Source organism: Elephas maximus, chromosome 4 (assembly GCF_024166365.1).
Source record: "Elephas maximus indicus isolate mEleMax1 chromosome 4, mEleMax1 primary haplotype, whole genome shotgun sequence".
NCBI lineage: Eukaryota > Metazoa > Chordata > Mammalia > Proboscidea > Elephantidae > Elephas > Elephas maximus.
Window position 1 is genome coordinate 149,154,595 of NC_064822.1, and position 26,487 is coordinate 149,181,081.

At 35.3% G+C, this 26,487-nt stretch overlaps 1 protein-coding gene across 1 annotated transcript in view; it reads left to right on the plus strand.

Moving 5' to 3' along the window:
- NTS (neurotensin) overlaps positions 1-23,075 on the plus strand; it is a 56,071-nt gene extending 32,996 nt beyond the window's left edge. Inside the window, exons 2-5 of the mRNA XM_049884003.1 lie at positions 8,892-9,097; positions 11,345-11,406; positions 19,897-20,121; positions 22,735-23,075. Coding sequence (XP_049739960.1) covers positions 9,025-9,097; positions 11,345-11,406; positions 19,897-20,121; positions 22,735-22,887 — 513 coding nt within the window. The 5' untranslated portion in view covers positions 8,892-9,024 and the 3' untranslated portion in view covers positions 22,888-23,075. The remainder of the gene's footprint in view (positions 1-8,891; positions 9,098-11,344; positions 11,407-19,896; positions 20,122-22,734) is intronic.
- The last annotated feature ends 3,412 nt before the right edge of the window (positions 23,076-26,487 follow it).

Here is a 26,487-nt window from a genome sequence, read left to right on the forward strand (position 1 = left end):
GAACAACAGATATGATGGTACAGTAGATAAGTAGGCAGAAGCTCACTCAGGCCATTAGAGACCACAGTAAGGACTTTGTTCTAAGTATAATAGGAAACTTAGAGGGTTTCAAGCAGAGAGTGGCAAGAATACATTTACATTTAAAAAAAATACAAAAAGTTACTCTGGCTGTTATGTGGTGGCTACATTGAAAAGGATCAAGAATCTTGTCAGGGAGACTATTCCAGAGGCTGCTACTATAATTCATGGGGCAGATAATGTGGGTTAAGCTGAGTGGTGGTCTTGGAATAAGAAAAAGTTGTTGGATTTTGAATATATATTGGCTGCAGACCTGTATCTCAGATTTTTGATGGCTTGGTATTGGTGAGATGAGAGAAAAATAATTGTAAATGGCTCCTAATTTTTTGATCTGTGTAATTCAGTGAATGACGGCTCCAAAACATAGAAGGAGAATACTTGAAAACGAGACTATATTTAGAAAGGTGTTTAGAGGAATCAAAATTTTATTTTGGACAGTAAGTTTGCCCAATGAACTTTCAAGTAGTAAGTTCTACACACCTGCTGAAGGTGTGATTGGATATACAAACTGGTATTGAGAAATGCACACTGGGAAGTTATTAGGAACAGATAGTATTCAAAGCCACAAGACTCATCAGGATCACTAGAAAAAAGGACTAAATAGAAAAAAAAAGGATAAAAAATACAGATAATATAAGACCATTATGTTCTGAATTCTATCCCTATCTTCTTAAGGAAAAGAAAAGAAAAATGTCTCACTGAATTTGCTCCTGGTAAATGGTAGTGCTGAGCTTCCAGACTAAGACAGACTAGGAAGAAGGACCCGGCAGTCCACTTCTGAAAAGCATTAGCCAGTGAAAACCTTATGAATAGCAGCAGAACATTGTCTGATATACTGCTGGAAGATGAGCCCCCCAGGATGAAAGACACTCAAAAGATTTAACTGGGGAAGAGCTGCCTCCTCAAAGTAGAGTCGACCTTAATGACGTGGGTGGAGTAAATCTTTCAGGACCTTCATCTGCTGATGTGGCATGACTCAAAATGAGAAGAAACAGCTGCAAACATCCATTAATAATCAGAACCTGGAATGTACGAGACATGAATCTAGGAAAATTGGAAATTGTCAAAAATGAAACGGAATGCATAAACATCGATATTCTAGGCATTAGTGAGCTGAAATGGACTGGTATTGGCCATTTTGAATCGGACAATCATAGAGTCTACTATGCTGGAAATGACAACTCGAAGAGGAATGGTGTTGCGTTCATTGTCAGAAAGAACGTTTCAAGATCTATCCTGAAGTACAGTGCTGTCAGTGATAGGATAATATCCATATGCCTACAAGGAAGACCAGTTAATATGACTATTATTCAAATTTACCCACCAACCATTGGGGACAAAGATGAGGAAATAGAAGATTTTTATCAGCTGCTACAGTCTGAAATTGATCGAACATGCAATCAAGATGCATTGTTAATTACTGGCAATTGGAACGTGAAAGTTGGAAACAAAGAAGAAGGATTAGTAGTTGGAAAATATGGCCTTGATGATAGAAACAATGCTGGAGATAGATTGATAGAATTTTGAAAGACCAGCGACTTCTTCATTGCAAATACCTCCTTTCACCAACATAAACGGTGACTATACACATGGATCTCGCCAGTTGGAACACAAGGAAATCAAATTGACTACATTTGTGGAAAGAGACGATGGAAAAGCTCAATATCATCAGTCAGAACAAGGCCAGGGGCCAACTGTGGAACAGACCATCAACCGCTCATATGCAAGTTCAAGCTGAAACTGAAGAAAATCAGAGTAAGTCCACGAGAGCCAAAATATGACCTTGAGTATATCCCACCTGAATTCAGAGACCATCTCAAGAATAGATTTGACCCCTTGAACACTAGTGATCGCAGACCAGACGAATTGTGGAATGACATCAAAGACATCATCCATGAAGAAAGCAAGAGGTCACTGAAAACACAGGAAAGAAAGAAAAGACCACGATGGATGTCAGAGAAGACTCTAAAACCTGCTCTTGAACGTTGAGCAGCTAAAGCAAAAGGAAGAATTGATGAAGTAAAAGAACTGAACAGAAGATTTCAAAGAGCCTATCGAGAAGACAAAGTAAAGTATTATAATGACATGTGCAAAGAGCTGGAGATGGAAAACCAAAGAGAAGAACAAGCTCGGCATTTCTCAAGCTGAAAGAACTGAAGAAAAAATTCAAGCCTCGAGTTGCAATACTGAAGGATTCCATGGGGAAAATATTAAACAACACAGGAAGCGTCAAAAGAAGATGGAAAGAATACACAGAGTCATTATACCAAAAAGAATTAGTCGATATTCAACCATTTCAAGAGGTGGCATATGATCAGGAACCGATGATACTGAAGGAAGAGGTCGAAGCTGCTCTGAAGGCATTGGTGAAAAACAAGGCTCCAGGAGTTGATGGAATATCAATTGAGATGTTTCAACAAACAGATGCAACGCTGGAGGTGCTCACTCATCTATGCCAAGAAATATGGAAGACAGCTTCCTGGCCAACGGACTGGAAGAGATCCATATTTATGCCTATTCCCAAGAATGGTGATCCAACCAAATGTGGAAATTATACAACAATATCATTAATGTCACATGCAAGCAAAATTTTGCTGAAGATCATTCAAAAATGGCTACAGCAGTATATCGTCAGGGAACTGCCAGAAATTCAGGCTGGTTTCAGAAGAGGATGTGGAACCAGGGATATCATTGCTGATGTCAGATGGATCCTGGCTGAAAGCAGAGAATACCAGAAGGATGTTTACCTGTGTTTTATTGATTATGGAAAGGCATTCAACTGTGTGGATCATAACAAACTATGGATAACACGGCGAAGAATGGGAATTCCAGAACACTTAATTGTGCTCATGAGGAACCTTTACATAGATTCAGAGGCAGTTGTTCGAACAGAACAAGGGGATACTGATTGGTTTAAAGTCAGGAAAGGTGTGTGTCAGGGTTGTATTCTTTCACCATACCTATTTAATCTGTATGCTGAACAAATAATACGAGAAGCTGGACTATATGAAGAAGAATAGGGCATCAGGATTGGAGGAAGATTCGTTAACAACCTGTGTTATGCAGATGACACAACCTTGCTTGCTGAAAGTGAAGAGGACTTGAAGCACTTACAAAAAAAAAAAAAAACCAAACCCAGTGTCGTTGAGTCGATTCTGACTCAAAGCGACCCTATAGGACAGAGTAGAACTGAGAAACACTTACCAATGAAGATCAAAGATCAGAGCCTTCAATATGGGTTGCACCTCAACATAAAGAAAACAAAAATCCTCACAACTGGACCAATGAGCAACATCATGATAAACTGAGAAAAGATTGAAATTGTCAAGGATTTCATTTTACTTGGATCCCCAATCAACAGCCGTGGAAGCAGCAGTTAAGAAATCAAAAGATGCATTGCATTGGGCAAATCTGCTGCAAAGGACTTTTTCAAAGCATTGAAGAGCAAAGATGTCACCCTGAAGACTAAGGTGCACCTGACCCAAGCCATGGTATTTTCAATCACATCATATGCATGTGAAAGCTGGACAATGAATAAGGAAGACCGAAGAAGAGTTGATGCCTTTGGATTGTGGTGTTGGTGAAGAATATTGAATATACCATGGACTGTCAAAAGAATGAACAAATCTGTCTTGCAAGAAGTGCGGCCAGAATGCTCCTTAGAGGCAAGGATGGCGAGACTGCCTCTTACATACTTTGGACATGTTGTCAGGAGGGATCAGTCCCTGGAGAAGGACATCATGCTTGGCAAAGTACAGGGCCAGCGGAAAAGAGGAAGTCCCTCAACAAGGTGGATTGACACAGTGGCTGCAACAATAAACTCAAGCGTAACAATGACTGTGAGGATGGCTCAGGACTGGGCAGTGTTTCGTTCTGTTGTGCATAGGGTCACTATGAGTCAGAACTGAGTCGGCTGCACCTAACAACACAACAAATGGTGGTGCCAATACACCTGTTCTATTTTGGGTGTGGCAGATGCTATGGAGATATTCTTAGGCTTTGTGACAGATGAAAACAAAAGAAGGGAAATCTTTTCAATAAAAGCTTATTTTATTTCCTATTCTAGATGACTATACTTTAATTTGTAACACTAAGAGGAACAAAAGAAGAAAATTTTTGATAACTTTTTTTCTGTAATGCTTTCGTTTTCGTCTTGTTCAAATAAGGAGGCATATAAGGACAGGTACCTGAGCATTACACATAGTGGCTAGTGATTTTGTGGATATCTCATTATTTTCTTTAAAAAAAAACTGTTGCTGTCAAGTCGGTTCTGACTCAAAGTAACCCTATATATATTTCCTTAAATATTAAAAAAGACTATAAGTGAGGTCTGTGATAATTGTAACTTCAAGTACCTTTAGTTAAATATAGCAACTCGTAAAAGTGTAAGTCCCAGGAAAGTATGTGCTGTAATTACAGTTTAAGTTGCAAAATATGATTACAGAAATCCATCACCCAGTTTTTCAAGTTAATTACTTATAATGTTGCAAGAGCAAAGATAGGAGAGCCAAAGGGAAATGAGCTCGGAGCTTGCCGAGATTATAAGGGATGGATGGATGCACATAGATTAGGAAATTGGGCATTTACGTTTTGTTTACCTAAATCTCCAAGGTCTGGGTTATATGCATTTGTGTGAGACAGGCTGTGTGCGTAAGTGTGTACATGCACAAATCTATCTATATATCTATGAAATAGACTTTAATTGAACAGAAAAATCAATTGGGTTTAGAAAGAGATTGACAACAGTGTTTATTCAGATGAATCAGAGGTACAGCGCCAAACCAGAGCACTCATTTAGAGGAATGGAGTAAATCCGCAGTTTATCCTGAGCACTCAGCTGTTGAATGCACAGGAGCTCAGAGTGCTCTCCTTAAATGATTTTTTTAAAGTTGACTTTTCCATTCAGGGAGGAAAACAATGACTGCAGTAAAGGCTGAGAGAACTGACTGAAGGTGATGCAGAAAATGGAAAAATTGAAAAAAAAATGTTAGAAATTTAAAATAATTAGTATTTCAATTTAACTTGGAACATATGTATTGGACATGTATGGGTTGTTAGCCTTAAAGGAACATACAACAGAACAATAAGTGAGAGTCCTTTCCTTCTAGCTGTTTGCAGTTGACTGTAAACAGTATGAACTGTTGACGAGCCCTTATTAGATAGTGAGAACAGTAGAAGTAGATGGAACTACGTTCAGGGTTCAATCTTGGAAAGATTCATGTTGATTAGGCTGTAAAATACAGTGCTTTAAAAGTGAAAGATGGTGTCAGAAAGAGAAAAATAGAGAACTCAAGAGAAAGACGGAGGACAGATTACGGGTGGTAGAAATACCATAGGCTAAGTTTTAGATGTTAAGGTATAAAAAGGTTGGAGAGCTCAGGAGGTTGTTAATGAGATGAGGAAGTCTATGAAGGTTCAGGAAGAAATAGTAACAAACTGAAGAAACTCGGTCATCAGGTACTTTCTGAGCTTCTTTATCTTCAAATTAAATAAGATTCCAGACTACTCTTTCTAAATGCCAATTCTTCAGACATCCCTGTTGACTAACTCATATGAGTAATTACCTAATAAAGGTCTAACTTAAGCCATAGTAGAAGCTCGGAAGTCTACGTGCTGTGGAGGTGTCACAATCAACAGGTACCCAGATTGGGAAAATCCACTTTAAGTCAGCACCTCTAGGTGACCTCAAGCTAGAAGACTAACACATGGAGTTTATCAAAGTCTCTTTATTAGTTATTTTGAGAGCTAGGTAAAAGAAAGATTATAGGATAAAAATCAGAATAAAAATAGCTCACCAGACCTCTTAGGAAAGTGCCAAAAAATTCCGTCATTAAAAGTAGTATTTGGGTACTTCCTGGAATACTTTTTAGGTGCAAATATCCACAGGCAACTTCCCCCCCCCTTAAAACAAATTGTTTAATTGACTTTTCTGTAGCATGAAGGCGTGGTGCTAAAAAGAAAAGGAATAACAGATTAAAGACAATATCAATTAGCAGTCAGGTAAAGTTTATATCATATTTTTTTCTTTTACCAAGGACAGAAGTTACATTACCCTCATCCCCTCCAAGGTGGGGGTGGAGGGGTGGGCGGGGAGTGTATAATCCATTTTATTTTGAAACATTTGACATTAGTTAAAACAGTTTCCTGTAATTCTTTCAGATTTTTCATGTATTTAAAACAGTTCTCACATGAACAACTAATATTCACCTGATACACTTAAAATGGAGCCCTAGTGGCGCAGTGGTTAAGAGTTCGGATGCTAATCCAAAGGTCAGCAGTTCAAATCAACCAGCTGCTCCTTGGAAACTCTGTGGGGCAGTTCTACTCTGTCCTATAGGGTCGCTAAGAGTCGGAACTCACTCGCCGGCAATGTTATTTTTTTTTTTTTAACACTTAAAATGGGTTTTTGTTACACTCTCCCCACCCCTCTTTATTTTCTAGTTACTGGTACCTAGGGGTATATTTTTTCAATATGCTTCTGAGCTTCTTTTACTGAAGAAATAGCCACTTGAGGAAAAGGGGAATTACACTTGCTTTTTTTTGATTAGACAGCTATCACAAGAGCACTACGTGTGTGTGTGTGTGCTTGTGTGTGTGTGTGTGTGTGTGTATATATATACACCATATCCATTGCCGACTTCAATTCAGACTCATAGCGGCCCTATAGGACAGTGTAGAGCTGTCCCATGTTTCCAAGGAGGGACTGGTGGATTCGATCTTACGACCTTTTGATTAGCAGCCGGAGCTCTTAACCATTATGACACCAAAGTTCCCATATATATGTGTATATATACGTATATATACACACACGTATATATTATATATTTTACATATACACGTATATTATTTGGAAAAAGAAATATACATATATGTTCTTTGGGAAACCCTATGGGGCAGTTCTACTCTGTCCTACAGGGTTACTATGTGTCGGAATCGACTCGATGGCAATGGTATTTTCAGTACAAAAGCAGAGAAAACTATCAATTTAAATATCATGCAAACAATATGTTAATTTCTTCCTTAAGAGGTGATTTTAAAGGATTCTTTCACAAAGATGCCCTGATGGTGAGAGGAAAACAAGTTCAATCCCCAGAATTCTAACATGATCAAAAAGATCAGTTAAGCACAAATAAAACGCCTTTTAAACGTTCCTTGCGCCCCCTAATGGTAGAAAAGCAAAACTTTTTACCTGTACAAATGTCACATTTCTTTGCCAATTAATCACCCTTTATAGGACACTTCCTCCAGGTGAACAGTGTTCAATATTGTGTTTTCTGCAAATTTACAAAAAAGTGAAAGTAACACAAATACTAACTATTGTTAGATTTCTGAACACTGTATTATATGAATGAATTTTCTATTTGAAATAATTATTAAATGTTTGGAATTACCTCCTTAAATTTAGGATAAAGATGGAGAGGTTAATGTCATATACATATACATACACAGTATAATGTAAATCAGTTTTGTAGAAATAAATCCAGATATTTTTCTCAATTGTAACTACATGATTAATTTGTTATAAAATTAAAAAAAGAAGCCTCAGGCACTTTCACCTTCAAATATTCACATTCCTAACAGCATCGTTGGAACCCTGGTGGCACAGTGGTTAAGACCTCTCTGCTAACCAACAGGTCGGCAGTTCGAATCCACCAGCTGCTCCTTGGGAATCCTATGGGACAGTTCTACTCTGTCCTATAGAGTCACTGTGAGTTGGAATTGACTCGAGGGCGATGGTTTTTTTTTGGGGGGGGGTTTACTAGCATCCTCTTTTTATTCCTAATACAATAAGAAAGCGTCAGTCCACAAGGCATTTGAGCAATTTTCTTCCAAGAACCCAGAAATGGAATGAGTGTCACTCTAACCCATGAAATACATGAAGACACTGTCTTCGAAATGTGACTTTGGTGGATGGTGGTTATTCAGGATCACCTCCTTTCCAGAAGTAAGTATCATTTTAAGGGTAAGAAAAGGACTATAGTAGGAAAAGAAAATTGGTGCCATGGTGAAAACCTTTGACAGGGAGATTACATGAAATATTGGCTATACCAATGACAATGAATCCAGAAAGAACAGAACAATGCAGACAGAAAAAGAGTAAAAGATTAAAAATCAGCAATCATTCATACCACAGCATACATTTCCACCTGCTACAACATAAATGATTTATAGCTGGATTCTATATACATGAAATTGTTTTCTAAGCCATTCAACCGAAAGAACATACACAATTAGCCATTCACTTAGTTACTTGGAATAAAAACCTTTCAATTTGTTATGAAATAATATCCTATTCCTTAGAGCTACTGTTTCCTTTTTATTGATTTTCTTTTCTTCCTCTAAATATTTTTTCTTAATCCCTACATTATAAGCCATTCTCTGTCTATCATCCACTATTCTTTTACCTTTCCCTTGTATTATCTAAAACGTATAGAGTATATTAGTTTCCAAACCACAAAATGTTTGCCCAGAAGTTTGGGTTATCAGAAAAGTACCCTAACTATTGAAGAACTTCCAAACCTATGGAATCACTACTTTCATGCATTTATCCTAGAGACTTGACTTCAGAATTAGAGAGAACAAGTCACAGGCTTCACAGAATCAAAACGAAAACTTTCCAGAGTGGGGGAATGAGAAGAAAATGGGAAAAGAATGGTCCTGACAGTTCTTTTTCAGTTTCCTCTATACGGAAGTGCTTCTGAATGACTCCTTCTGTGCGTCAGAAATCCGGAGCAGCAGCAGCAAGGGAGGGCACATCCTGAAGAGATAATCCCCATACACTTGTGACATCATCCTCCTGCTTATATATTTAGGGGATGGCCAGAGCATCTCTCATAGTTCAGCCACTTTCAAAGCCAGCTGAAGGCAAGAGGAAGCCCTAGAGAGCGCCCCACTTCAGCGTGTCTCTGACATTTATGGACTTGGTTTGCTAGAAGGCTGAAGACGATGATGGCAGGAATGAAAATCCAGCTGGTGTGCACGTTACTCCTGGCTTTCAGCTCTTGGAGTCTGTGCTCAGGTAAGCCTAGCTGCATTTCACAACTCCCTGAAGTGATTTCTTTTCTCTTCCCTGCAGTGTGTTATTACCTATGCTAATGTATCCAGGGGAAAGAGCTTCTCCCTTGTTCTAGATTTGTTTTTAATGATAGAAACGGAATATTTTCTTTCTCTGTCTTTCTGAATACAGAAACTGAAAGATTTCTTTTCCCTTTTTAAAATGCAAGGCAATGCAAAGGATTTCAAAGAAACATTACATGCCTCACTTTGGAATGTAACCACTTTCGGGGGGAGAGGTGGACACAAAATTTAGGCTGTCTATTATCTAATCTTTATTATCTAATCAGTAAAGATGCTGTGCCTGTCAAACCAAGTACAGACTCATCATTTAAACCTATTCTATTCAAACTTATTTACTCTCATCTTCAGTCATTCTTTTAGGAAGCAGTGGCTTCTCCCTCCCTCACTCTTGTAATTGTCCCCAAATTATTTTTCAACTTTGTGTGTTAAGGTTTCAGACAAAGTCAAAATTATGTCTAATGAAAAAAGCATTATTTTATAGAAAATCATTTCTAGAAAAGTAAAAAAAATCCCCAGTCTTCTCAGAAAATACATTTTTATATAGTCTGTATGATAAATAGATGTGCTATTAATTCAATTGCTTTTTTTTTTTTTGCATGTCATTTAAGTTGCTAAAAAACATAAGGGGAAAATTGATATTCTTACATTAGCAGAAATGATTTGGCTTTGGAGTGCTTTACATGTGATAATTAAGGAGAAATTCTGTATTGCTAAGCGTCATTAACTCATCCGGATAATAAGATTTAAATCCAAAGGAGTAACATGGAATATAGTGATGGAAATGTGCTCCAATTAATGCTTGCAAAATAATCCAATGATTACATACTTCAAAATGAAAAAAAAAAAATCCTTTGGGAAATAAATGCAGCAAAAATCATTTAGCCTGTTTTATTTTTCTACCTTTAAAATGTGACATATTGAAAAGTTTAAATCAAGTTTTTGCTTAAATTATGAAATCTAGCAGAGATTATGTAATTTATGCTAAAATTTTCAATTTATTTTAATCATTAGAAAAGGACTTTAAAGTTCTAGTTAATTATTTTATCAACTAGTTATATGAAATTAAAGGCTTGTATACTTAGAGTGCATGAGAAAAACCTAGTGATTGCCTAAACACTTTCTGTAGTAACTCTTGAAACTGATTACTACGAAAAGTCAAAATACACTGGAATTTTGGTATACACTGCTGCTAAATGACTTACAGATTTCTCATGTCTTTTGAAAAACAGATTAGGCCCCTAACAAATAGGGAGGAAATTTTGCTGGCATAATTTTGTTCTTAGAGACAGTTTAACAAATGATTTCTCCAAGTATAACACTTCTTTTTAAAAAGAATACACAGTTAAGGAAAACAGAGTCATTTTTCTTCTGCGTTTGTATAGATCGGTGAGTACGAATTAAGCTGTTACGGTGTTCTGTACCTTTATTTGCAATAACTTATTTTCTAAACTTTTCTTCTTTGTAAAATATTCACGAGAGGAAATTCTAAAAAATTGAGAAATGCATTTTCAATACTATTGTGCCTGTGTTGATGGGCAGCTCCAGCTCTGCTTGGAAAAATTTCCTTACTTGCCTGTGATGAAATTGCTGTTAAGTGTACATAATTCCAAATTCTTGTTTAAAATGAAAAAGCAATTCTTTCAAAGTGAGTTTTGTAAAACAGCATCTCACGTTAACTAATTCCTGGTATCATTCTTATTCTCGAATTATCAGTAAGTAATTCCTTGTTTTTTCCTCTTTGTAAAAAGGCCTCTTGTATGCAACACTTTACTGTTTTCTTTCTTTTTTTTTTTTTAGAAATATCAATATCTACATTTCTCTATATGTAAGCTATTATGGTAAAAATAAACTACGGGTAGCATATTTGATGAAATGTCTATTATAAAATATAATCAGTTTTTTGTTTGTTTTGTTTTTAACTGAAATTCAGAGACCAAACTTCAAATTGTCAATAGCTCTCTTGGAAAATAACCATGTGCTTATTTTCTTAAAGGACTTCTAATATTCTAGCTGCCTGTTAACCTAAAATAAAACTATTACTGTGTTTTTCTGAAACTACCTAAGGAGGAAAAATACATAGGAAAGAAATTAAGCCACTATTTTTTTTTTTTTTAGATTTATCTAAAATCCAGAGGTTATAATATGATATGTGATTATATGGTAAACATGTGGTTTTGATTTTCCTCAGATTCAGAAGAGGAAATGAAAGCGTTAGAAGCAGATTTATTGACCAATATGCATACATCAAAGGTAAGTTTTTCTTTTCTTTAACCAAGGGTTGAAAAATATATGAACTTTCATTACAAACATGGTACCCTTTGCCTATAGTAATAACTTCTAGTCAAGACTGAAAAGTTCATTGGGGGGCATTTCCTCTTTCTGGAAACTTTTCCTTGAGTTCAAAGGAGTTAAGGGTGTTGATGTGACAGAGAAAGAAACTAAAGCAACTATCACTCAGCATATTACTACTTTAATTAAAAAGTCACATATTATTTATGTGGACATGTATATGTATTTAAAGGAAACTTGTTTCTATCCTTATTACATTATGTATGATGAAAGGTATATTGGCCTCACGTTTAATACACAAATAAAGCTCCCTGACCTTTTTGCTTTCTTATTTTTATTATAATGGAGAAAAGAAAATGGAGTTCTTAAATTAAAAATGGAAGTTCAGGAAGGAAATGTAGAAAGGAAAGAATAATAGATTGGTAAACAGGAGCCTTGAGATCTAATCCTGCTACTGTGACTTACAAACTATTTGATGTTAAGCATATGGGCTAGTTAACATTACTTGCCTTTGTTTCCTTATATTTAAGTGTGGGTTGAAGTTCATGATTTCCTAGACATTTACAGTTCTTTAATGTGATTAAAGTTTATTAAACTTTAATTTTTATTACATGCCTACAACAGAAGTGCTATCTATACTCGCTGATCGTTTTTGTTGAACGAACTGAAACTCTATCCTGCCTTCTGTTGCTCTTGTCTTTGGGTTTTGAAAGCAGGTTTTCTAGGTTGCAGCTTGTACCTAGAAATAAAATTCACTTAGAATATGCCTGATTACTAAGCTACCAGACAATGCTGATTTATCCACCATGAGTCAGTGTGCATTTAAAGGTTGAGCCAGGGCACAGGCTCCCAATCAAAAGATGTTTCTCAAAGAAAAAGAATTTGCAAGTAAGGCAGTATCCAGTGAGGACATAAGGCTGAAGACCCAACAGATGTTATGGTAAGAAGTAAAGAAACTTTTCTGATTTCTGAAGCAATATCCAACTGAGTTTCTGCCTTCTCAGATTTCTCTTCTTTAATTCAACGAATATGCTTTAGGTACAGTAATCCCCTAGCATATATGTAGAATTATGTTTGATAATGAATGTGAAGAAAAAAATGCTTTTTGATGTGTGTTTGAGAGTGTGTCCATTATTATCTTAAAGATAAAAAGATGTGTTTTCTACTATGGTCCTTAAAAGACGTTTTGGAAAAATATAAGCATATATATATTTTTCATGATCCAGACTTACAAAAATTGATCAGATTAAAACCAAATACAAAATTAGGATGGTTTCATATACATATCCTTTAAAAACAAGTTAGTGTTGAGTCAATTCTGACTCATAGCGGCCCTGTAAGGAGTAATCAAACTTAATTTAGTCATTAACACTTGATGACCAAATACATTTAACCTTATAATAATAGATCTTTTGTTTACCACTACAATCACTTCAACTTATAAATAGAAATAAAGCTGAGAAGCAATTAGTCTGTGTTAGAAAACAGAGTAGGTTAGAATGCCTTGGTGTCTTGGTGTAGATTTCATATCTATAATTCCAAGTGTATATTGACACATAAAGGCCTTAAATAATCTTCACAATGAATATATGGAAATAGAGTTGTGATTACTTTCCTGGGCAAGATCCAGCAAAGGAAAAGTGATTCAGTACATGGAGTGGGTTAATGTTTCTCTTAAGACAAATTCATAGCAAAAATATAAAGATAAAATTTTTCATTCAGACATAGGATATATCTATAAAATGCCTTATGGAAAAATATTTAAATCTCAAAGCCTCCTTTTAATTGAAATAATTAAACCATAATCTATGATGAGCGGGGACCCAAAAGTGTAATTATTCTAATTTTGCTGCGGGGATGGGAGAAAAAAAAAAAGCTCATTCTTTATTTTTTACAAAATTGCTTTACCTTTTATTTCTCCTGATCTAGTTATTGTGGTGTGTGAGTTTATAGTCCTATGAAAGTGTAAAAGCTAGGCTTATTACCATTTTAACCAAATAGCTACATTTAAAAATTCAATAATAATAGTATTAGATGTTGACATGAGTACAAGTTCATTATTAAGAGCCTCAGGTGCCATTTCCTTATTTCCATTTTCTAAGTAAAATATTTCAATAATTTCAATTTTAGGCATTGAAGTACTAGTGTGGAAATACACTTAGGCAACAAAAGGCCAAAAAACATTTCAAAGGCTCAAAAGAATTGGTAGATGGGGAAGAAAATTTTTTCTCACAATGCTAATCTCTTTATTACCAATGCTAGTGGTTTAGTATAGTTTTATTAAGGAAGAGACCCTCTTTCAACAAGCTTTCTTAAGATTCTCAAAAAGTTGCTGGGATATTATAATTTTTATGATCAAACTTGATGCCTTACAAATAGTAGAAGTTCAATAAATGTTTATGAAATAACAATGGGAATCTGTGACTCAATATTGTTGTTGTTAGGTGCCATTGAGTCGGTTTCGACTCACAGAGGCCCCACGTACAACAGAATGAAACGTTGTGTGGTCCTCTGCTTCCTCACAATCATTGTTATGTTTGAGCTAACCCCCACATTTTGTATTGAATATGAATTTGCCAGGTATCTACCACAAATGATTTTAATTATTTTTAATTTGATGAAGTCTTTGAATTCACTGTCTGTTGGTCACGTTTTTAGGTCCTTTTTATTAAGGGCTCCACAGAAGCAGAAGTTTGACCAGGATCTTATTCTGTATTAAAAATCAAGTAGCAATAATCAGAAACCACAATAATTCTTGTTTTCCTCATTTTGAGAACAAGAGAAAACAATATTCTAAATTTCCTACCTATGAGCTTAGGTCTATTGTAAGTATTTTAATAAAATAACTTAGTAAGCAAAAATATTTAAGTAGAATAGTTTAAACTTTATTCAAAATATTTTCGGATACATGTTTACTTACCTTTGATCAAGAGCGGTCTCTCTGTTGTGCTTCCTAATTATGACAGGGGCTAATTTGACATTAGACACTATGATTGAGTGATTTAGTGACTATTTTAACTGATACGTGAGAAAGGAAAAATGATTGGCTTACTTTCTTCATCTAATAAATAATCAGGCAACACTAGGCCTGATACTATGGATTAAGCTTTCTGTAGTCAGATTGGTTTGGGGAACATCGTGATACTATATTCCAAACCACTGAAGAGACACAATAAATATTTGCATATAAAAAAACTTAGAGGATTCCTAAATTGAAGAAGTCTTTTTAATTATGCTTAATGTTTTCCCCAATTTACTTCACTGTGAAACTTCTTTTTTAAACTTAGTGAGTGTAGAAATAGTGTAAACACTGAATTAGATGATCTCTAAAGAGCTTTCCAGTAGTAAAATTACTGGATCCCATTAGTCAGCGGGGCACAAGTTGTTGCTACCACTATTCAGTGGATCATGTTGCCTCTAAAACTGTTTCCCAGAGCAGAAAACCAACCACTGGCTGGATGATCATATTCAAGGGATGTATTAGAAAAAAATTTCAAACTGGTTGAAAGTTAAACTAGAATAATCTCTAAAGTCTAAGAAGTCCTTGATTCTGTGAAATAGATCTTTACTGGGTGAAGTTAAATCAACTAGAATTTTGAACCTATCATGTTTGCCTCATTCTCTTCTATGTTTAAGTATTCTTCAGCTTCCCCCTCATCCTTGTCTTTGAGATGACAGAATGCAAAGAATGGGCATGCCTACTTCCAGAACGCCTGTAACCACATGCCTAGTGAAAAAACTCCAGCGCAGCCGTTGGCGTTGTTTATCATAGGGAAACTATTTGCTCTGGGTTTGCATTGATAGGGTACTGGGGGAAAATAGATGTGGGCATTAACCAACTGGAATGGTAGTTGGCTGTGGGCAGCCTTGGTGAGGACTGAAGGTATATCAGCCCTAGAAATAACCTTCCCCAAGGCTTTTTACATTTTTCATTCAACTGAAAGAAAGCTGAATGATGGTCATTCTCTTCCTTTTAGGAATGCTGTATATTTTAATCCTGTGAATAGTTTTGCTTAATTTTGTATTTTATGTTTTATTTTGCTTTTAGCATTTTCAGAAATGTAGAATTTCCCTGATCCTGGAATCTTGGCCTTTGTTATTCATTTCCCTTCTTGTTGTTCTTTCATTGATAAGAATTGATTTCTTCGTGCCCCAGGATCCACTGGTTCCATACTTGTCCTTACAATTTCCCTTCTCTATTTTGTTTTATCAGGACATTTATCAAGAGTGAAGTATAGTGTATTTTTAAGGTAGGATAGATCATGATACTTTCTGGCTTAAGATTTTTATACATCAAAGACTTCAGGTCCTATATGTACATCATTTTTTTTTTAAAGCCAGAGTCCAGAGTGAACTGGACATGGTTGCAATGAAGGTAATGCATTCAGGAGAGAGCTATCAAAGAGCAAAGTACAGAGGACAGGCACAACAGCATGGGGCGTGAAAAGGGAGGTCTCTGAAGTCCACCACATGAATTTAATCTGAGCTTTGCAATTTATTACTTCTGTGCTCCTGAGAAATTACTCAACCTTTAACCACAGTTTCTACATCTGTAAAATGCAAAGAACTGTTTTTGTTCTTCGTTTTATTTTAGCTAAAATTTAAGTAACATGATGCACGTGAAACAGTTCACAGAGTGTCAGCCACAGATAAAGGCAGTCCCATTAGCTATTTTCATCACTGTTGTAGTGATTTCTTTTACTATACTATTTAACACTCCTAGGACACATTTTCCTGGCAAATAAGTTTATTAAAAAGAACCAAAGACTGTAGAAATGTGTCCCATGGTTTCCCTTACTGTTAAATTTGATGCCATTGATCCCACTTCCATTCTGAAACAACAAAATGTTTAAAACACTGTCCACTTCGAATAAAACTATATGTGGCCAAGGAACAGGAGAGAAATAATGAAAGACTAATTATAATTAGCCTTTGAGTCCTGGTAATACAGTGAGTAAGTGCTCAGCTGCTAAACAAAAAGTGGGCAGTTCCAAGCCACCAGCCTCTCCTAGGGACAAAAAATCTGCTCCTGTAAAGATTAAAAACAAAAGAAAAAAGAACTCGTTGCCATGGTGTCAATTCCAACTCATAGAGAGTCTACAGAACAGAGTAGAACTGCCTCATAGAGTTTGTAACGATTGCCTGGTAGATTTGAACTACCAACCTTTTGGTTAGCAGCCAGGGCACTTAAACACTACACCACCAGGGTTTCCCTTTAAAGATTACAGGCTAGGAAACCCTATGGGGAAGTTCTACTCTGCCCTATAGGGTTGCTATGAGTCAAAATCTACTCGAAGACACACAGCAACAATTACATTATAGGAGTCCCTGGGTGGCCCAAACAGTTAAGCACTTGACTACTAGCCAAAAGGTTGGCAGTTCAAATATACCCACAGGTGCCTTGGGAGACAGGGCTGGTGCTCTGCTTCTGAAAAGCCACAGCCTTGAAAAGCCTGTGTAGCACTTCTACACTGCACATATAGGGTTTCTGTAAGTTGAAATCGACTTGATGGCAACTCACAACAATCATGATGGGAATAAGAAAGTTAATAAATTCCAGGAAAGCACCATTTTCAAGTTATTAGCTGCTCATGTGTATTTTAAACACTTGTAGTATAGCTTCATTCATTATATTATTTAACATATATCTAATTAAAATATAAGTTAAATATGCTTCCTATTGAACATAATTCATATTGTCTCTTCATTCTCATTTTTAAGCTTTATTCTAAATTTAGTGAATAGCTTAAACTGAAATAAAAATAAGTAAATCTACTTATTTACTCATATTTAAGATGCTGTGCACTGATAAAGATATAAATCAACCATCAATACCAACTATGTCCATAAATCACCTGAAAACAAATCCTCATGAGAATAATATAAATGGATCAGAAATATTCAATAAAACAGGAAAGTAAAAGGTCTGACCAGTCATTTTTTTCCAAAGCAAAAATAGTATACCATGGTCTTGTTTTTCTTTTTTTTGGCAGAAAATCCAGAACATTTTAAAAAGAAAAAAAAAAAATTACACATAATCCTACATTCCATATGATAACCATTATTAACATTTGGTGCTTATCTTTTCAGCTTTCATTGACACTTTTTCTCTAGCTCTGTACACACACACACACACACACAAACACACACACATAGAGACATGCTCACACACATGCACATACAAGGATGAGAAAGTTTTTTAATCTAAATACAGCTTTGAGAATGGTTTTGATTTTCAAAACGTCATAAATATATTTCCATCTCCAGGTGTAAATGAATTCACACTATTGAACCAATTTTTTTTTTTTTTTAGGTTTAGAATTTATATTGAACTCATATTTCAATTTTATTGAAAACATTGGAGCAACCACACTTGAACTCACAGATTGGCATGTTCTTAGGATAAAATCTTAAACAAAAAAAGGGCATCCACATCTTAAAAAACCAAACCAAACCTGTTGCCATTGAGTCAATTCCAACTCATAGAGACCCGATGGGAAAGAGTGGAACTGCCCCATAGGGTTTCCAAAAGCAACTGGTAAAATTGAACTGCTGAGCTTTTCGCCGTAATTCTCAGCCACTGCGCCACTAATTTACTTTAATAACTTTAATTTTAATACATTTTTTCAAAACCAACACCCTTTAGGGAGATTATACCAATCTACGAATATTTAGGAGAGGAGCCCTTGTTTCCCTATGTCCTGGTTACCACTGAGTATTCTTATTCTTTTTAAAATCTTCCAATATGATAGTAGCAAAGTTGAACATCATTTCACATATTTCTTTTGCATAGTTGTTTGGCAAGTGATTCTGTGACTTGCTTGCTCATGCCGCTTATCCAAGGTTTAAAATTTTATTTTTATTTATTTTTTAATTGGGGGTATGGTACTCACCACTTACTTATTGAAAAACTCACTCTGTGTTAAGGATATTAACATTTAGTGGCAGGTTTTGCTATACAGCTTGCTTTTGATTTTAGTTCAATTTGTTATGTTTCCATGGTGATATGTTAAACATCTATGTCTTTAAAATGATTTTTTTCTTTAAAAAATTTGGCTTAGACATTTACTTAATATTTTTTCCAACATCCAGATTTATTAAATAAATTTCTATATGTATTTATGCATGATTATATTTATATTCATATTTAACTGATCTAGATACTGTTTGTTTGTAATATATTAGGAAGGATTATAACTAGATTTATGTCCAGATTTCCCCATAGTGAACTCTCCTAATGGATTTGAAACATAAACTTTGTCATATGTTATACTCCCATATGCAATTAGATCAATTTTGATCGTTATTTTCGCTTTTGTTGGGCTACACTCGGGAGAAAGATGTGGGAATCTACTACCGTAAAGAGTCACAGCCTTGGAAACCCTCTGGGGTAATTCTTCTCTGTCCTACAGGGTGGCTACGAGTCAGAATGAACTCAGTGGCAGTGGGATTTTTTGTTGGGTTATGTATTTACTCTTGTTCTCTTAATTTACTCTTTTGATTACTACAGCTTTAGAATGCATCTTAATAGCTGATAGTCACCCGTCATTACTTTTTTAATTTTCACCAAAAATCATCTTGGTTATCCTCACACATTCATCCAGATTCACTTTATAATCATTTTGCCAAATCTCCTGCTTCAACTTCCAGGCTCCCCATATTCCCCAAATTAGGACATTGATTTGCAATTATATTGCATTTAAAGTATAATTCAAAGAGAATTGACACCCGATACTATTATTATTACATCTTCCTATTACCTCTCTGTTTATTCATACCCTTTTATTTTATTTATTTATATATTTTTGGATGTCCTTCAAGAAAGGTTTATACTTTTCTTTATACTCTTTAAATTGCTAGTATTTCTTAAGCATTTGACATGTAAGTTCTCCTATCTCTTTATGTTTTCTCAGTAATTATTGTTGGCAAGTATGAAAGTTGTTCATTGTGGTAATTATGGCTTCAGATAAGATCTTATTAGAAAAGGATAGTAATGCCACAAAAGGTCATGATTTTCAAATAAATAAAGCAGTCAGGTGTGACGCTGCCCATGACAAGCTATTCATGTGTGGACTGTAGTAGTGACCTCACACTGCTGTAATTGTTCAAATCTATTAGTCTCTGCTTAATCCAACAATAAGCTGAAATATTATAAAAGGAGAATGGCATTTTTTACATTTTTAATATTTTATCAGTGATATGTGCATAAACATTTACATTTATATTTCTGTGTGTGTGTGTGTAGCTTGGTTGCACTCTATTAAATAAAGAAAATGACATATTGACACTATTTGACTTTGTGACATGAAATTACTAAATTAATAACACTGTATTTGTTAAGCTAAGTTAAAGTAACAAATAAACCTTGAAATGTAAGGACTTAATGCAACAGAAATTTCTTATTTAGAGCATACATATTTTAGTGGTATCTATGTTTTTCCTATATTTTAGATCACTAAAGCAAGTGTTCCCTCTTGGAAGATGACCCTGCTAAATGTTTGCAGTCTTGTCAAAAACCTGAACAGCCAAGCTGAGGAAGCAGGAGAGGTTCCTGAGGACGAGCTTATTACAGGAAGGAAATTTCCCACAGCTTTAGATGGCTTTAGCTTGGAAGCAATGTTGACAATATACCAGCTCCAAAAAATCTGTCACAGCAGGGCTTTTCAACGCTGGGAGGTAAAATAAAAACAAAATATGAATATAATTTGGCTGTACTGGTTTAGCTCTTATTTGTACTGATTTCTTTTTCTTTTTTTATCCTGATAATGATCATAACAGGAAGACTTGAATGCTGGAGAAAAATTAACCATGTTTTTTTGAGGTTAACATTCCTTCAAGTCTTCAAAGTGTCCTTTAAATATTTGAAGTTTAGCAAAATATTTTTCTTCAATCTTAAAAGAGGGATATATTTTAAGGCAGATTTGATCCATATGCTTTTATTATGCTTAAATGGTTAGCATGCCTAGTCAGTTTTTTGTTGTTCATGGTGGTGGTGGCAAGTCTGAGAAATTTCAGGAATTCAAAATGTTTTCTTAGAAATATTAAGTCGTATATGTTCATCTATAAACAGACATAAACAGGAATGGGTCTGTTGGGTTTGAAAATACGAGACAAATAAAACCTAAATGATAAAGTCAGATATATATATATATATATTTGTTCCTATTTCAATTGAGTGTCAATTATTTCAGGCATCTTAGCCACTAAATTAGATCTACTGCAGTCAAATCCATTATGCAAACTACAGTGAAAGACTGGATAACTCAGTGTATTAAATACTATACTAGTGATTCACCACCTTTGGTGTGAAGATGTTTATTTGTTTGAAATTTTTTTTTTAAATACTGGAATGATGAAATGTGACTTGCTCTTATTGTCCAAAGCCAGCCCTTTAGGCCCAGAAGCTTTGCCCTGGACTCACACAATCTAAATGTCTACCATCTAATCTATGAATAGACAGAGTACTGAAAGTATTCAGAACGTTCTACCTCTACCCTGATGCATATCCACAGCCACCAAAGTTATATTTACCCTTATCTTAATTGCAGTTGCCATTTAGGTGTTCTGAAGCAGATGCTTTAAATTGTTTTCCTCTTTGGACACACCATTTAAATGTGCCTTCCCTGCAAATACAGCAGGCTCTGTAACTGACTAGTATGGCGATAACCTTGTGAAAAGAAGAGATGCAAAGAACATTTAGCATTCATTTCAACTTGTAAACAAAAAGATGTTTTCAAAATGAAAAACCAAAAAGGCCAATTTTAATTTTACTCGCTGAACTATTTATCCTTTAATTTCAATCACGGCTAAATGGTTTAGTCTTCAAAATATTGTTTAGGTCAGTAAAACTTTAAAAATAGAAATTTTGACACACAGGAGAGTGCCAAGAGTGTGTTATTTACCCAGAAACGAACAAACAAATGAACACCTAAAAAAACTTTAACAAACCATTATACGAACAAAGCAAGTGTATGTAAGACTGGAACTTTTGATAACTTAGATGTTATTGAGAGATTTAAAAATGAAATAATAATATTATTCAAAGCTTAAACCAAAAAACCCCTTGCTGTCGAGTCAATTCTGACTCACAGCGACCCTATAAGACAGAGTAGAACTGCCCCGTATGGTTTCCAAGGAGAGTCTGGGGAACTCGAACTGTTGACCTTTTGGTTAGCAGCCCAACTCTTACCCACTATGCCACCAGGGTTTCCGATTCAAAGCGCAGTACATGTAATTTCAGACTATGCTAGAGAAGCTAAAGATTAAGAAACTAGATTTTTCTGACACTAGCTCTTTTCCTTCTCTGTAAGTGAACAGTTGTGGGTTGAAATAAAATACTTGGTGATATGATTTAATGCATGTGCATTATAATTTCAAACTTATTCAGTCTCTTGTTAATATTATAGTAATCCCAAAACTTTAAAAGAAACCACAAATGTGAATAAAATTCTTATTTTGAGAATTTAAAAAAAAATTTTCATGTAAATTACATGTAAAACTCTGGAAAGAGTTCTTAAATATTTTATACTAGCTGAAAATTTTGAATCACAAGAGTGTTATCAGAAAACAGTGTTCATAATTAATTTTACAATGGGGCATATTCGATAAGATATTGGCATGATTCTACATGGAGATCAACTCCTTGAGTTATTTGATCCGAACTTGTTTTTAATTATTACAGGAATTTATTAAGTGCTACCATCTAAAGAGATCTTTATTATTTAAACCAAGATTTTGCATGTGCTTGATTTCTATAACAATTGAGTAAGTTAGGGAGATCAGGCATTTCTCTCTCTGTGATTGAGAATTGAATCCTTGTGATGGGCTTTAATTCACATCAGTAATTGACATGTTTGTGTTTGCAGCCAAATTTGGTTTGCTAGATTCAAAATTCTAGAGTGTTGTAATTTACCATATATTTCCATGCCATTTTGGGTTCTCCATCATAAGTTGAAGCCTGCAAAATACTCCAAGGTCTATTTGGTGTGTTCTTTCATTTGGAGGAAGAAGTGTAATCTTTGGAGTGTACAGAAATTTTTTTAAAAAATGGGGAGAGGGCTAGCTTGAGGAACTAGGAAGCCACTGAATGGAAAGATAATGTTCTCATCCTATCTCAACCACTTCCTAGCCATGTATTCTTCTACAAACACTTGATATCTTTGAACCTCATATATTTGATCCAAATATGTTTTGTTATCAGTACATCCAATGAAATAAAATGTAGAAAAATGCTCTGAAACTTAAGACTTTGTGCACGTAAGATTCACTTGTATTCTATCTGTCTTGCAGTTAATTTCGGATGAGTTTCTTGATACTGGAGACAACAAAAATGAGAAGGAAGAAGTTATAAAGAGAAAAATCCCTTACATTCTGAAACGGCAGCTTTATGAGAATAAACCTAGAAGACCTTACATACTCAAAAGAGGCTCTTACTACTACTGAGAGGAGTAAATGTTTTATTTACTTGTGATTGTGATTTATGATCCTTCAACTGAATATCAAATTATATTTGTGTGAAAATGTGACAGAACACAGGTACTTCATCTCTTCTACAGTTGTGGTTTACTGGATGTGATTTTTCTGTATTAATATGAATTGGACTAAATGTTTTCAAATAAATCTAGATCTTGCGCATGATACGTTGTGTATAATTGGAGTTTATGTTAATTAACTCACATATAATATGTTTTGAATTTTATAAAACACATTATGAGGGTCTTAAACAGTTAAAATATTTGACATTTTTACCAAATGCTAAGAGATTATAACCAAGTCGTACAACAAAATCTAGCCTACATGTCATTAACCAAAAGCAAAGTAATACCATTTCTAATTATTTGATTGAATGTCTTACTAAATTGAGGCAAATACATTCACCCTTCCAAAACTCACTAATTGTGACCCATTGCTGTAGAGTTGATTCCAATTCATAGTGAGTCTATAGGACAGAGTAGAGCTGTGCCATAATTTCGAAGGAGCAGCTAATGGATTTGAACTGCTGATCTTTTGTTTAGCAGCCAAGCTCTTAATCACTGCACCACCAGGGCTCCATCTCAGATATGGGGGTGGTAATAGGAACTATTGTTAATTATTCTTCTTTTAATTGAATGATCTTCAACTAAATTTGTTTTCTGTTAAATAAACTTAATAGCTAGTTAAATGGAGAACAGCCAACAGAACCACATGCTTCTCCATAGACTTACTTCTATTAGAAGGGTTACCTTTCATTGACTTTTTCCTTTTTCTTTTTCAAACTCTGATCCAGGAAATGATAGCTTTATTTTCAGCTTCACTGAAATATTCATGTAACTTTTTTTCCCTGGTGGGAGGTCATGTTTGAGATAAAAGCAATACTGGAAATAATTCCTCCTAAATTTCTGTTAAGACCATACTATGGTCCCAATCCCTCACAGCCTTTATATTTCACCATTAATAATGGTTTCCTAGGCTCTCAGTCTTACAAGGGTCTAGGAAAACCTCTCATCATAGGACAATGACCTAGCCCATAGTTATCTATGAAGGAACAACACAAAGCTTGAGTCCTGGAAATAAGGGGGCTTTGAGACTCTATGCTTGGAGCCCTCATGGTGCAGTGGTTAAGAGCTTGGCTGCTAACCAAAAGGTTGGCAGTTCAAATCCACCAGCAGCTCCTTGGAAACCCTATGGGGCAGTTCTACTCTGTTCTATAGGGTCACTATGAGTCAGAATCAACTTGATGGCAATGGGTTTGGTTTTGGGGGGAGTTTGGGGACTCCATATTTTCTCGATGAGACCACTTTCCTCTAGGCTTAACACTAGTCACAGTTTTAAGAGCAGCCCATAGGTATTTGAGTTTTTCTGGTAAAAACATCCTTTCTAATAACTATCACCCAATTATTTTTCACCAACTAACCAACATCAACATTAAAAAATGCTAAAGAAATTAAGCACTTAAGAGTGTGGACACAGAATGCCAAGACTCAGCTTCACTACTCACTGTCAATCTTAGACAAATTATTTAACCTCTTGGTTTCCTCAGCTGTAAGAGGAAGACTGTGATGGTATTTGGGAGGGATAGAATGGGCTGATACAAGCAAAATGCTTAGAATGGTGCCAGGAACATATTAATAGCACACTAAATTTAAAAATTGTTATCATTATTATTACCTTCTGTACCACAAGAAAAGATTCCATCATATGACTTTATTTCTTTAGCCAACAGAATTTCAAACCTCCCAGGTCATACCTCATAAACCAAACTTTATTCTAAACTAACGTCTGCCCTTTTCCAGCCCTCCAACTAAGATCTTCCATCCATTCCATCTGAAATCTTGGCCATTGGTTCCCAACAGCTCTTTCAACTAGTGGCTGGCTTTTCTTCCACACCACGTAAAATATAACCATGGACTGCCCAAAAAGGAACAAATCTGTCTTGGAAAACATAAAACCAGAATACTATTTAGAAGCAAGAATGGTGAGACTATCTATCACATATTTTGGACATGTGATCTGGAGGAATCAGTCCCTAGAGAAGGACATCATGCTTGGCAAAGTAGAGGTCATTGAAAAAGAGGAAGACCCTCAAGGAGATGGATTGACACAGTGATTGCAACTATGGGATCAAGGATAGCAACAATTGTGAGCATGGCACAGGACCGGACAGAGTTTTGTTCTGTTGTATATGGGGTTGCTATAAGTTAGAACTGACTCGATGGCACCTAACAACAACCACATAACACAGGGTCTGTAAGAGGGACACATGTTTTTCTGGCCACTTCCAGACCATTTTAGTCTCAACTTAAAAACTCTAGCTTATTTGAAACAATGACCATAGTATAATTTTATCTACCACTGCTCTGCTTTGAACAACTATTGATCTCCAGGTTGTTTTATTCATTACCCTTGAGAATTTTCACAGACATGCATGAGATCCATCCAATAATCCCACCTCAGTTCTTTAGCATCTTCACTTCTAATAATAAACTTCTTGTCCATTTCACCTCAACCACTCAACCATAAATTTTTCATTACCAATAAATCCAACCCTCCAAAAATATCAATGTTAATTACCTACTCTCTAAACATCACCTTTTCTTTCCAGTTGACATAATCTAGTACTCTCCCACCAATGTTTATGATATCATCTAATCCGTTGCCCCCTTCTCCCTTCTTTTCACTCTTCATCTCCTTCTCATGTCCTGACTTTCCCATTACTTGACTTAGACTTGATGGTCCAAAATTAAAATCACTGCTTTGTTACCCTTGACTTCCTATCCTTCTATTTCATATGATCCTGTCAAAATACCACTAGTTAAACTAAAAACTTGTTAATTTTTACCTCACCAGAGAACCTGAACATGGCTTGAGAAAAATACCTAACTTAAGTATGCTCAAGAGTCAGAGATAAGATAATATTTGTAATCAAAATCTGAAGTGGATTCTCTATGGTGCCCAGTGGTCTTATTACACCTGCCTACTAACTTTAACCTCTAACTTTCGCTCATAATTGTCTTATACTTTCTCTTCTCTCCTTGAATTGCAACAGTTTTCATTTTCCTCACTTTTAACTGATGACTTTTTACTTATTTTCCTAAAAAATAAAAGCAATAAGAAGAAAATTATATCATCTCCCCACTATCAAATGTAATCACCACCCTATATTTATCCCACACTTTTTTCTTTACCTTCTGGAGTAGAGTTTTCAGGGCCTTCATTTATTGATGTGGCATGACTCAAAATGAGAAGAAACACTGGCAAATATCCATCAGAACATGGAACGTACAAAGTATGAACCTAATAAAATACGAAGTTGTCAAAAATGAAATGGGATGCACATATAGATCAATATCCTAGGCATTAGTGAGCTGAATGGACTGGTATTGACCATTTTGAATCAGACAATCACAAGGGCTACTATACTGGGAGTGACAAATTGAAGAGAAGTGGCGCCCATTCATCATCAAAAAGGGCATTTCAAGAACTATCCTGAACTACAACACAATGTCAGTGATAGGACAATATCCATATGCCTACAAAAAAGATCAGTTAATACCACCATTATTC